This window comes from Rana temporaria, chromosome 3 (assembly GCF_905171775.1).
Source record: "Rana temporaria chromosome 3, aRanTem1.1, whole genome shotgun sequence".
In the NCBI taxonomy this organism is placed as follows: Eukaryota; Metazoa; Chordata; class Amphibia; order Anura; family Ranidae; genus Rana; species Rana temporaria.
This window is the reverse complement of record NC_053491.1, coordinates 450,989,115-451,002,631: the sequence shown is the minus strand read 5'-3', so window position 1 is coordinate 451,002,631 and position 13,517 is coordinate 450,989,115. Positions and strand designations below refer to the sequence as shown.

Sequence of the window (13,517 nt, the reverse complement as noted above, 5' to 3'; positions counted from 1 at the left end):
CCCCTACCTGAATCTACCTCATTGACACTTTGGGCCCAATTTGGACATTTTCACTTAGGGGTGTACTCACTTTTGTTACCAGTGGTTTAGATATTATTGGCTGTGTTGAGTTATGTTTGCTGTGTCAATAATTGTTATTGGCAAGCAGATGCAAAAAAAAAAAAAAAAAGCAAAACTGAACGCAGCAAGAACCTCCAGGAGCTACTTTGCCGTGTCTGTCACATGTAGGACCGTCCCATGAAATGAATGGGGCTGCCTAATGGATGCCACGCGAAAAACATGTAAAAACAAAACAAAAAAACTGTGGGTTTGAATGGGGCCAGGGCGCCTCTATTAGACTACATACGGTAACAATCTGCAAGCACATAGCCCCGCCCCGGTGTCAGTACGGCCCGGCAGACACGTGGTCATAGGCCGGAGAGAGGAAGCGCCGTGCTCGCCATGTCTCTGGAGTCGGTGCGGTACAGCCGGGGCTCCCTGCAGGTCCTCAATCAGCTACTGCTGCCGCACACCAGCCAGTATGACCCGGTGAGCGGAGTGCGGGAAGGAGCCGAGGCCATCAGGACCATGAAGGTGAGGGGCGGGGTTCAAGACACATGGGCGGGGAGAGGGCATCTGATTTTTTTTTCTGCCAATCAGGGAGAGCGGAATAAGCACGTGACTACTGCACTGTACCATGTGATCTCCCCTCCTATCATTGCCCCCCTGATGTGATGTACCACGTGACCTCCACTCCCACCATTGCCTCCCGATGTACCATGTGACCTCCACTCCCACCACTGCCCCCCCATGTGCCATGTAACTTCCACTCCCACCACTGCCCCCCCTATGTACCATGTCACTTCCACTCCCACCACTGCCCCCCCCTATGTACCATGTCACTTCCACTCCCACCACTGCCCCCCCCTATGTACCATGTAACTTCCACTCCCACCACTGCCCCCCCTATGTACCACGTAACTTCCACTGCCCCCCCCATGTACCACGTGACCTCCACTCCCACCACTGCCCCCCCCCCCCATGTACCACGTGACCTCCACTCCCACCACTGCCCCCCCCCCATGTACCATGTGACCTCCGCTCCCACCACTGCCCCCCCCCATGTACCATGTGACCTCCGCTCCCACCACTGCCCCCCCCCATGTACCATGTGACCTCCGCTCCCACCACTGCCCCCCCCATGTGACCTCCGCTTAGGGTTGCCAACTCATCCCTTTAAAACAGAACACATATTAATTACACAGGTTCTGAGGCTAATTTAATGCAAATAAGGCACCAAGTGAGTTTAATTACCTCCTTAATCAGCCACAGAACCTGTGTAATTAATATGTGTTCTGTTTTAAAGGGATGAGTTGGCAACCCTACCTCCGCTCCCACCACTGCCCCCCCCATGTGACCTCCGCTTCCACCACTGCCCCCCCATGTACCATGTGACCTCCACTCCCACCACTGCCCCCCCCATGCACCATGTAACCTCCGCTCCCAACTCTCCCCCCCCCCCCCATGCACCATGTGACCTCCACTCCCAACACTGCCCCCCCCCCATGTACCATGTAACCTCCGCTTCCAAACACTGCCCCCCCATGTGACCTCTACTCCCACCACTGCCCCCCCCCATGCACCATGTGCTCTCCACTCCCACCACTGCCCCCCCCCATGCACCATGTGACCTCCACTTCCACCACTGCCCCCCTAATGCACCATGTGACCTCCACTTCCACCACTGCCCCCCCTGTGCACCATGTGACCACTCCCACCACTGCCCCCCCCATGCACCATGTGACCTCCACTCCCACCACTGCCCCCAAGCACCATGTGACCTCCACTCCCACCACTGCCCCCCCCCCCATGCACCATGTGACCTCCACTCCCACCACTGCCCCCCTAATGCATCATGTGACCTCCACTTCCACCACTGCCCCCCCTGTGCACCATGTGACCACTCCCACCCCCCCATGTACCATGTAGTGATTTTTTTTCCCTCCCACCACTGACCCCCTCTATGTACCATGTGATCTCCCACCCACCACTGCCCCCGATGTACCATGTGATCTCCCCTCCCACCACTGTCCCCGATGTACCATGTGATCTCCCCACCCACCACTGCCCCCGATGTACCACATGATCTCCCCACCCACCACTGCCCCCGATGTACCATGTGACGGGGCACAACTAGTAGCATGTTGTCATGCTGCACTATATAGAACATTAGTTTGGGGAATGTCGCACATGTTGGCCCTTCCTTCTGTAATAGATCATGTTCTATGATCCTCGGCATCATGTAATCCATGTCTGAATAGCAGTGTAGTTTTCTGAAATACTTTATTGAGAACATTTGTTTTGGCCGGTTCCTTATGAACTGCATTTTGGCCACTAGATGGCGCTGGCAATCACAGGAAGTAATCTATTACAGGAAGTACGGTACATTTCGGGTATTCTGCATGGTGTTAAAGCAGCCCAAGCTTGGAAATGGGTGAGATGTGGGTGCTGATGGGACTAAAGATGCTCTGTTATATCTGTAGGTCCGCGGAGCTCCAGCCATTGCCATTGTGGGCTCTCTGAGCCTGGCTGTTGAGCTTTCCTCCCGCCCCCCGAAGCAGGTTTCCGATCTTCTCACCTTCGTTCGGGAGTCCATGGAGCTGTTGGTGGGAGCCCGGCCCACTGCTGTCAATATGAAGAGAGCATCCGATGAACTGAATTCCTTTCTGGCTGGGGAGGCCGAGAAGCCGGGGGTCACAGCCCAGGGGCTGACTGAGAGGTGTGTACAGGGTATGCCTGGTCTAAGTGGAATCCCCATTTATTGTTATTTCATTGTGTTCCTCCCATGACTCTGGTTTCCTCCCACACGCCAAGACCTGCTGGTAAGTCAATCGGCTCCTGTCTACAGCTGTTTGAGTTTTGGCTGGTTTCTGATCAACCAATCAAAATTTCACTTAGTCGGTGGCTTATGTGGTCCCATCGCCCAACATTCTTCAATTTACTATTTAGGTGGAAAATTGTTGGCCAACCAGCCAGTCCCACCAATGTATGTAAGGTGGGGTGCCATGCATTATCACAACACACTAGTGTGACTAGGTCCTAGGAGCTGGTAAGCTGCAGTATGTTGCATTTGTGTACTGGGATTTAGATCTACTTTAACCACTTGCTGACCACCCCATAGCAGATTTACAGCTACAGGCTACAGGGCAGTCAACATATATGTGTATATATAGCAGTTAGAAGAGGGAAGGTCTGGACAGCCGCACTCCAACAAAAGTACAAACCACAGCAGAGTGCAGGCCAAAAAACTGACGCGTTTCACACTCTCAACCGTGCTTGGTCATATTAAAATTGGGAACGGGTTCGGGACTTTGAATGAGGCACATAAGTGGAACAATGGATCGGTTTGAAAAAACTATTTTAACAAATGAACACAAGTTATACAAAATATCTTGGCCAGCAGGCTCCATATAAAGACATAAGTTAACATCAAATATAATTTTTTTTTGCTAGATCTCATCATATATGATAACGTATAGCATCTAGGATGGCGTTGGCTCGACGTGTTTCGGCGACTATATCGCCTCATCAGGAGCGATGCATATAATCTGAAAGAAATATTCTGTACGTATGAGGGCCAATCAACTACTTTTAAAACTCATCAATTGGGGTAAAAAGGGAAAAAATTATAGGGGGAGAAAAACAATAAAAAAAATGGAGGAAGGAGATAATCCTGCCTCCTACTTACACATTAAAGCAACAAGGTGCTGGTGGACATCACCCTGCATCCCGCCCAGGGGCTGAGTGCTTGGCCATAGCTATATGGATAGCTGTGGTTTGTACTTTTGTTATTTTGCACAATAAAGGCATTTTTATTGGAGTGCGGCTGTCCAGATCTTCCCTCCTCTAATTGCTATATGCTTAGCCTGCACCTGATGCTTCCACCTTGAGGAGAGTGCCATTTCCACACATCTAGCTAAAGCGGTGATCCCTTCTCCTATATGTGATTCTGCACTTCCGGGTAGGGGGCATGCCTCTTCTTCTGTGATTAGTCACAGCAGAAGCTGATCAGCGGGTGCCGGCCAATGAATGCTCACCAGCTAATTAAGGATGAGCTAGGGCATCTCTGCAACCCCATGTGCACAAGCCCACCAGGAAGATGACACTGCGCAGCGCTAATCACAGGCAGTGAGACATTGTCCCGATGCGCAGCTGCACAGATTGGGAAATGTCTCACTGCCTGTGATTAGCGCTGCGCACTGTCAGCTTCCTGGCAGGCTTGTGCACATGGGGTTTGCGGACACGCCCAAGCTCATCCTTGCCGCTAATCATCGAGGAGAGACACATAACAGAGCTCTGCCTATGTAAACAAGGCAGAGCTCTGTTCTGTCAGCAGGGATGTGATAGATTTTCTTTCCCTGCAGAAAAAATCCATCACATCCTTTAGTAAAAAAAAACGCACACATAGAATATAAAAACACTGGTTAGGCACACATTTAACCCTTTAATTGACCCTAGTTGTTTAACCCCTTCCCAGTCAGTGTCATTAGTACAGTGACAGTGCATAGTTTTAGCACTGATCACTGTATTAGTGTCACTGGTTTCCACCAAGTGTCAGATTGTCCTGCTATAATTCGCTGATTGCCGCTATTACTAGTGTGTGTGTGTGTGTGTGTTAAATTATATATATATATATATATATATATATATATATATATATATATATATATATATATATATATATATATATATATATATATATATATATATATATATATATATATAAAAAACTTGTATGTATGAGAGAGAGAGATATCCCAAAGTTTGTAGATAGCTTAGTACACACAGATCGAATGTCGGGAGACATCGGGTGGTTTAATAAAAAACGTCCGACATTCGATCTTTGTGAATGTCAGCTGGTCCAAAAAAGCCGGCCGTTTGGTTAACTTTTGTTGGACGAGCATGCTGAAAAACCAGCAGCTGACCGTCTCCCGATCAGTGCTCTCAGCTTATTGGGGATATATATATATATATATATATATATATATATATATATATTTACCAAGAACAAGTAGCGGAATATATTGGCCTAAATTTATTTTCTAATATAAGATTTTTTTTGTTATCGGATATGTTTTTACTTTTTATAGCAGAAAGTGTGTGTGTGTGTGTGTGTGTGTTTTTTTTATTTTATTTATATATATATATATATATATATATATATATATATATATATATATATATATATATATAATGTGTGTGTGTGTGTGTGTGTATATTAATAATAATTATGCGCACACTTTTTTTTTTTAATATAAAAAATAAAACCGCAGTGGTGATCTAATGCCACAAAAAAAAAAGCTTTGTGGGGGGGAAAAGGAAACATTTTATTCGGGTGTTCCATGACTGTGCAATTGTCAGTTAAAGTAAGTAAAAATGGCCTGGTTACGAAGTGTGGTAAATCTTCTGGAGGTCAAGTGGTTAAAGCTGAACTGAAGTTTCACTGTAAGAAACAATGAGCACACAGGCTTTTATTGCAGAAGAGGCATACACTGTCTCTTCTGCAATAAAATGTTTCTTCCTTTCTGCTCGGTCTTCTGCGGCACTGTAAGCTGAGCTGCGCATGCACAGCTCAGCTTACAGTGCTTGACTGGTCTCTGAGTGCCAGGGATGACTAGTTCCTGCACATGCCCAGGAGTGATGTTATCTCCCACCAGCCAATCAAGTGGTCCAAGGATGACAGTTTACAGGTAAGTATTCACCCTTTAGTTCCCCTTGTTGGCCAGTTATGTGGCTCAAAGATGCCGGAGAGGGACTGTTGGACATGTAAGTATTCACCCTTTAGTTCTGCTTTAACTAATGTATTGGCAGAATCTGCCAGAAAGAACAAGGCCTCATTGGCCAAATGGCATGTGAGCTTGGGAATATTGCTCCGCCCCAAGTATGTGGTGTAGGGAGGTATATGCCGGTACTTTTATGTACATACTCATGCGTAGGGATGTTTTCTCCTGGGCACAGATAGTTGGCATATAGAATTGTATGTACGTGTGTGTGAGTCTTTACACAGGCACTGGTGTAAATCGATATACAGCCATTGAGGTCTATAGGTGTCTGTACGCAGTACTTGTATCTTCCGGATGTGGAAATGCGCCCAAATCTTACATCTGGCCCCAGGCGTCCATCTGTATGAGACCTAAATGTACTGCTGTACTCTTATCATAAAAACGTGTGTGTTCTCTTATCGCAATGTTGTGGATAAACTTGTAATGTTTATTGGCAAAATCAAAATGTTATATAAAATTACTAAACGTTTATGAACCCCCTAGAATGTAAAAAAATACACAAACAATTGGGAAAAGTTTCCCTTGGAGGCAAATTCAGAGCTGAATACACGTTTTCTGTTTTACCTGACAATGGTTTTGTAATTCTGTACAGCCAGTCTTGTGATTTAAACACATTACATAGACTATTCATTCCGATAGGTGATATTTGTAAGCAACCCTCCTTCTTGGCTCAGCAAGGCAACTACTCGTGTCATCACTGCTCATCCAACCTTCTCATTGGACAGGGAACTGTCGCTGTTTTTGTCCAATGAGCATGGAGCTGACCTGGGACGCAGTACTGCTAAACCAGAGCATAGCCGAGGGATCATTATGACTACCAGAGGTCTATTACAGGAATGGTTGGTCACAGTGAAAAATCCATTGGCAGGTAAATTCCACAGACATATAGGGATTGCAACCTTGTGCTTGGATGTTTGAGGTTCCTAAATCCACAAGTCACTTCTTACCCATCTGAATCCCTTGGTTCTCGTTCTCTTTATAGTGCCATCCAATGGGCAGAGTCTCTTCTAAAACAAGATGTGAAAGACAATCAAATGATCGGAGATCTGGGAGCTCAGCACATCCTGGAGACCACCCAAGCACCTGGCGGTGTCTGTATAATGACCCACTGCAACACGGGGTCCTTGGCTACTGCTGGTTATGGCACAGCTCTAGGTAAGAGGCTTCCCATGGGGTTGCCCTGTTCCTGGGGAAATTGTGTAGGTGACGGCAAATACGGATTTTGGTATTAGGGCAGGACCATAGGAAAGGTAGTTGCATTGGCCCACCCATACCTTTGACCAACATTGATAAGAATTGGGAGAACTTGCCCCATTGGCATTGTCTGTACTACATGGCTCCACTATGTCTATCCTTCCTTGTGAAGTGACGGGCAGGTGAACAGCTTTGAGGTTGGGCCCTCTGGACATCCACTAGACCCTAGGCTCCTAGCTAGGTTGCTTTATAGATGTGGCTCTGGGTAAAGGAAGCCTGTGCTGATAAATGTGGAGGCTGGGATTGATAACCCCTTTCCTGAAAGGCCCATCGCTGGGCTATCCAGCCATTGACCCATAACACTGTTGCATCAAGAAAAGTTGGGAATTTTCCGGGACATACTTGTTCCAGGTCAGGGTCACGGAAAGTATTCACAGGTCAACTTTTTACTTGCAAATGCAGCGGTCCCCAACCATTTTGGAGAAAGAAACTGGCTTTGTGGAAGAAGCGGATGGGTATGCAGTTTTTCACGGGTGATTTGTCGGGGGAATGGCTGGTGTTGGCCCATCAATCATCACAACACCATGGTTGATATGGTGTCAGGATGATTGAAGCACCTTATTTCTATTATTACATTGTAATAAAAAATGAAATAACTTGTCTTCCCATAATGCAGAATCAGTGGGGGCCCTGAGTGTGTCCCTTGCCCCCGTCGCCTGCCGCCAGAAGCGGCGTGTGTCCCTTGCCACTGCCGCCAGATGCGGCGTGCGTCCCTTGCCACTGCCGCCAGATGCGGCGCGTCCCTTGCCACTGCTGCCAGATGCGGCGCGTCCCTTGCCACTGCTGCCAGATGCGGCGCGTCCCTTGCCACTGCTGCCAGATGCGGCGCGTCCCTTGCCACTGCTGCCAGATGCGGCGCGTCCCTTGCCACTGCTGCCAGATGCGGCGCGTCCCTTGCCACTGCCGCCAGATTCGGCGTGTCCCTTGCCACCATCGCCTGACGCCAGATGCGGTTTGTCACTGCATTGGTGACACCCACAGACATGCGCGTTGCTCCATTGAGCACAGAGGCAGGCCTCGGTGCAGTGGTAGGTTCCGTCCTATCCAAAAGTAAGGATTGAAAAGCGGTGAGAGATGTCATCTCTCTGCTCGCCCGCCACACCTCCGGACAGTGCAACCTTCACAGCCCGGCTGCAAACAGGGCGTGGACTGGCACAGGACCGCAGCCCAGGGGTTGGGGACCCCCGCCTTAAAGCATGTTTCCTATCTCAAAGTCCGTGTTGCTAAAGTTATTTAGCCAGCAATTAATGTTTTGATAAAACACAATGCTTTTTTTTCGGCTTACTTTTTTGTTTAGCTTCCCTCAGGCAGTGCAAGCGCAGTGTCTGCACCATTCTGGGCACATTTCTGGTGCCAGGATTTGGGCACTCGCATGTCACATTGGGACACATCGGCTGTGTCTGTGCAACTGCATGTCCAAGTACACAACAATGGGACACCGTCACAGGGAAGCACACAACACCTGTGCATCCCTGTGCCAGGAAAAGACGGCCCTGCAGCTTTTCTCATAAGAACACAGAGAGTGCACCAGGTGATTATAATGAGCCAGACCCTCCCATTCAGAATTAGTATCCATAAGAATATGGCTATTTCAGCTATTTCTTCAGAGCAGAAAAAAAGGTAGTAATCTGCTTTAATGTTTGTTAAAATCCCTGCAATGTACACTGATCACTCAGATTATTTAGTTTTTTTTAACAACAATGGAGTTACATTTAAGGGCCAGATCACACTAGCCGCACACTAATATGCTTTGTTTTAGTGTGTGTGTTTGTTTGTGTCTGTTGGCAGTGGTGTTTGGTGTCTTGTGGTATTACAACGCAAGGCATGGTTTCCTTTTTTCTCTTTTTTATTTTATTTTTCAGGTGTGCAGCATACCTGAAGGCAGCGTTTTATTCTGAACAGTTTCAATGTGCCCTTATGGTGACTGGTGTTGAGCAAGTGCAGAAAAATAGCAGTCCCTGCACACAGTGTGAATGGGCCTTTAGGCTGGCTTCACACCAATGCAGTTTTAGTGCTTTTTTGCATTTTGAAGATTTGCACTACAGTCAATCTAACATGGTTTCCTATGGAACATGTTCTGTAGTTCAAATCAGCAAAAAGCACTAAAACTGCATAGGTGTGAATCCAGCCTAAGCCAGGCCAGTAACTGACATTGCTTGTTTTAGCTCGGACTCTTCAATTTCTGTGTAAGAAGTGTTTTATATTTTCTTCTGTCTCTTCATACAGGTGTGATACGCTCGCTCCACTCCCTTGGCCGTCTGTCTAATGTCTTCTGCACAGAGACTCGTCCCTATAATCAGGGCTCCCGACTCACGGCCTATGAGTTGGTGTATGAAAAGATGCCGGCAACTCTCATCACAGACAGCATGGCAGCGGTCACCATGCGAGAGCGGCATGTCAATGGTGAGGTCCATCTTGTGGCACAGACTTCTCTTAATGCTACGCTGCAGTTTTGGGTAGAGTAGGGAAGAAGGGTTCCTGATAGGAGCTCTGAGTCCTGATACAAACCATGTGCTCTTATTATAGAGGAATTATGCAAATATCAGAATGCCTTGATGGGCAGAATTTAATCTGGAGGATTGGGCATGCCTAAGGAGGTTGCTCTTGCATGTAGACTGGCTAATGCAAATATGTGATGCTGAGCCTCCATGCTTGAAAGAACTGAAATCCAATGAATGCGGAAAAGAAAGGGACAGATGTTGGACGTCATCCAGCAAGGCTGCCTCTATCTGACTTGCTGCGGCTTCTAATGCACACTATTGGAAGCTTACAGTGTGCAGTAAAATCATAGTAAGAAACTCTGTAAGAGTTCAATCTGTACTCCAGTCTAACCACTGTACCTTAAGCAAAAGTAAGAAAAAAATATATATTTTGATTGAGACTTTAAAGTGGTAGAAAAGTCTTCTTTTTCACTTGTAAAAGATAGAAAATAAGTGTAGCGCTAAAAAGAAGTGAAAAAGACAGTGTAGATGAGTCTTAAAGTAAATGACATAAGAACACCAGAAATGTTCATATAGGGCCAGATTCACAGAATAGATACAACGGCGTATCTCCTGATACACCGTCGTATCTCCTGTCGTATCTATGCGGCTGATTCATAGAATCAGTTACGCATAGATAGCCCTAAGATCCGACAGGTGTAATTGACTTACACCGTCGGATCTTAGGATGCAATACTTTGGCCGCCGCGGGGGGAGTTCGCGTCGTATTCCAGCGTTGGGTATGCAAATGAGGATTTACGGCGATCCACAAAGTTTTTTCCCGTCGCAAATTTACACCTGCTTTAACATGGCTTAACTTTAGTCGAGCCATGTTAAAGTATGGCCGTCGTTCCCGGGTCGAATTTCAATTTTTTTTTTGTTTTGGCATAAGACGTCCGGGAATACGAATGGACGCTACGCACGTCGCCGTTCGAAAAAATGACGTCACTGTGCGCAATCCACGGCGGGAATTTCAAGACAGAGCATGCGCTGTACGTCCGGCGCGGGAGCGCGCCTAATTTAAATAGTGCCCGCCCCATTTGAATTGGGCGGGCTTGCGCCGGACGACTTTACGTTACATCGCCACAAGTTTCCAGGTAAGTGCTTTGAGGATCGGGCACTTGCACTAAAAACTTGCGGCAGTGTAACGTAAACGGGTTACGTTACACGGCCGCAATTTTTTGTTAATCTGGCCCATAGTCCACAGTGAAAAAATTAAGAATAAAGTCTGTGAAACAACCCAAATTGATCGGTTGAAAGTGACTGTGTGATCAAAAAATAATTGATAGAAGATCCCTTACCAAATAATGATATTGAGAGGCTTACCAGAGGGATCGGACCCAAGTAAGTATACACTTATCAGGCCGATCAAGCTTATAATGATAACTAGGATCCAAATCGACTCCAATGCTTAATAGGTCTATGGAACTCCAAGGGCATTCTTATGGATATTACTCAATACAAAGCCAATTCATACGAAACCAGTTAGATGGTACTGATAGACACTTCCAAATGGTGATGATATGACATCCAGGCAATTCAAAATGTGCAGAGCAAAAAAAAGAAACAAGGGTGCAGCATAGCGTAAAACCCCAAAACATGTGACTACACTTTTTACTCCCCTGTGCACGGGACGTACTCGAGGATAGATTATATCCTCATAGATCATAGACTACTGGACAGGGTAACCGATGCAGGGATTGGGATCACGACAATTTCAGACCACGCCCCCATAACTTTAGTAATTAGTACATCACTACAGCAAAAAAAAATTAATTTTTCCCCCAAAAAAGTGCGCTTGTAAGACCGCTGCGCAAATACGGCGTGACAGAAAGTATTGCAACGATCGCTATTTTATTCTCTATTGCAGGGATATGCAATTAGCGGACCTCCAGCTGTTGCAGAACTACAAGTCCCATGAGGCATAGCAAGACTGACAGCCACAAGCATGACACCCAGAGGCAGAGGCATGATGGAACTTGTAGTTTTGCAACAGCTGGAGGTCCGCTAATTGCATATCCCTGCTCTAGGGTGTTAGGATAAAAAATATATATAATGTTTGGGGGTTCTAATTAGAGGGAAGAAGATGGCAGTGAAAAATAGTGAAAAATTACATTAGAATTGCTGTTTAACTTGTAATGCTTAACTTGTAATACCAACGGCTCACCACCAGATGGCGCCAGCTCACAAAAAAAAAAGTTTCCCTCTTTGAATTGATGTACTGAAATAAATTACCAGTAACTTTTTGATATTCTAATTTAATAAGATGGACCTGTACACTCTCCAACCTCACCCACTCCACAGATCTGAACCTTTTATGGATTGCTGTTTAAAGTATCCTAAACTGAAATGAAAAGTCTTCAATTACTCTTGATTCTTTCCTCAGCTGTTGTGGTGGGAGCCGACCGAGTGGTGGCCAATGGGGACACGGCTAATAAAGTTGGAACATACCAGTTGGCCATCACTGCCAAGTATCATGGAATACCCTTCTATGTGGCCGCACCTAGCACATCATGTGACCTCAGTCTTCCGACAGGAGCCAGCATCGTGATCGAGGAGAGGCCAAGCCATGAGCTGACCGACATTAATGGCGTCCGTGTGGCAGCTCCAGGTAGGTGGACGTGCCAAGAGTTTATATCTGGGAGATGTGTGATGTTACAGACTTGGCTTCACACTGACTGCTCCTTTCTCTTTCAGGTATTGGAGTTTGGAACCCAGCATTTGATGTCACTCCTCATGAGCTGATTACTGGAATAATCACAGAGATCGGAGTCTTCAAACCAGGGGACCTTAAAGCTGGACTGAGCCGTGGTCTTTAAAAATGTTCTATAGTGTAATAAAATAATCCAGTGAATGAAGAGGGCGAGGCAACATGGGGGTGCAACGGGTTTAACTGACATTCCAATCATCTCTGAAACGTAACGTTTTTGTAAATCCTTACATTCTGCATACCAAGTGAAGTGACTGGCCGGAGGTGATACACAGAGATTAAACAAACCCTTCTACATAAGTTGTACCTGTTTATCTGCAATATTCTCTTATCTAAATACAAAGTGCAGAATTTCTACAGCTTGTCTGAGCTGTCAGGAACCAGGTGGAGAGCGGAAGTTACATTCTGCAGAGCTTAGTGAGGAGAGTTTTGACAGCTGATTGGAGGGAAGGGACACCTCCACTCCCTCCAGACAGAACACAGGAACAGAGCTGGGGCTGTCAATCACAGGCTGTGTGCTGAAGCTCTCTTCCCTGATCCTTTTTTTTCCTGGTGTCAGGAATACTTGTCAGAGGTGACTCATGCTGGTAGCAGAGGAACAAGGCAGCAGACAGAAAATAAACTTAGTGCTCTGGACTGAGACCAGTACACGCTAGAGAAGGGATATGTTTTTGTTAATTTTTCATGTCTGAGATTTACAGCCACTTAAACCTCCTTTGGCCATAAAGCCAAACTCTAGAGAAGCATTGCAACTGTGGCCATATGAACTCATCCCTCCAGTCACCATGTAAATTGGGAGGTGCGCAGCTGTGGGGAAGCGCTTTAAAATGGATCAACCATCTGTTTTAACTACCCCTCTGCTGCCAATGTGTCCTTAGCTTGGCAGTAAAAACCCTTAGGCCTTGTACACACGATAAGTTAACCAGAGGACAACGGTCTGGAGGACCGTTGTCTTAGGTTAACCGATGAAGCTGACTGATGGTCCGTCACGCCTACACACCATAGGTTAAATAACCGATCATGGCAGAACGCGGTGACGTAAAACACAACGACGTGCTGAAAAAAACTAAGTCAAATGCTTCCAAGCATGCGTCAACTTGATTCTGAGCATGCGTGGGTTTTTAACCGATGGTTTTGCATACTAACGATCGGTTTTGACCTATCGGTTATTAATTCATCTAATAAATTTTAAAGCAAGTCCTTCAGACCGTTGTCCTCTGGTTAACCCATCGTGTGTACGAGGCTTTAGAG

At 46.4% G+C, this 13,517-nt stretch overlaps 1 protein-coding gene across 1 annotated transcript; it reads left to right on the top strand.

The window, feature by feature from the left end:
* The first annotated feature begins 397 nt into the window (after nt 1-397).
* On the top strand, nt 398-12,570 carry MRI1 (methylthioribose-1-phosphate isomerase 1). The gene is made up of 6 exons (XM_040346641.1): nt 398-573; nt 2,523-2,758; nt 6,805-6,977; nt 9,303-9,479; nt 11,943-12,167; nt 12,254-12,570. The coding sequence occupies exons 1-6, from the start codon at nt 442-444 to the stop codon at nt 12,373-12,375; spliced, it is 1,065 nt and encodes a 354-aa protein (XP_040202575.1). The 5' UTR covers nt 398-441; the 3' UTR covers nt 12,376-12,570.
* The last annotated feature ends 947 nt before the right edge of the window (nt 12,571-13,517 follow it).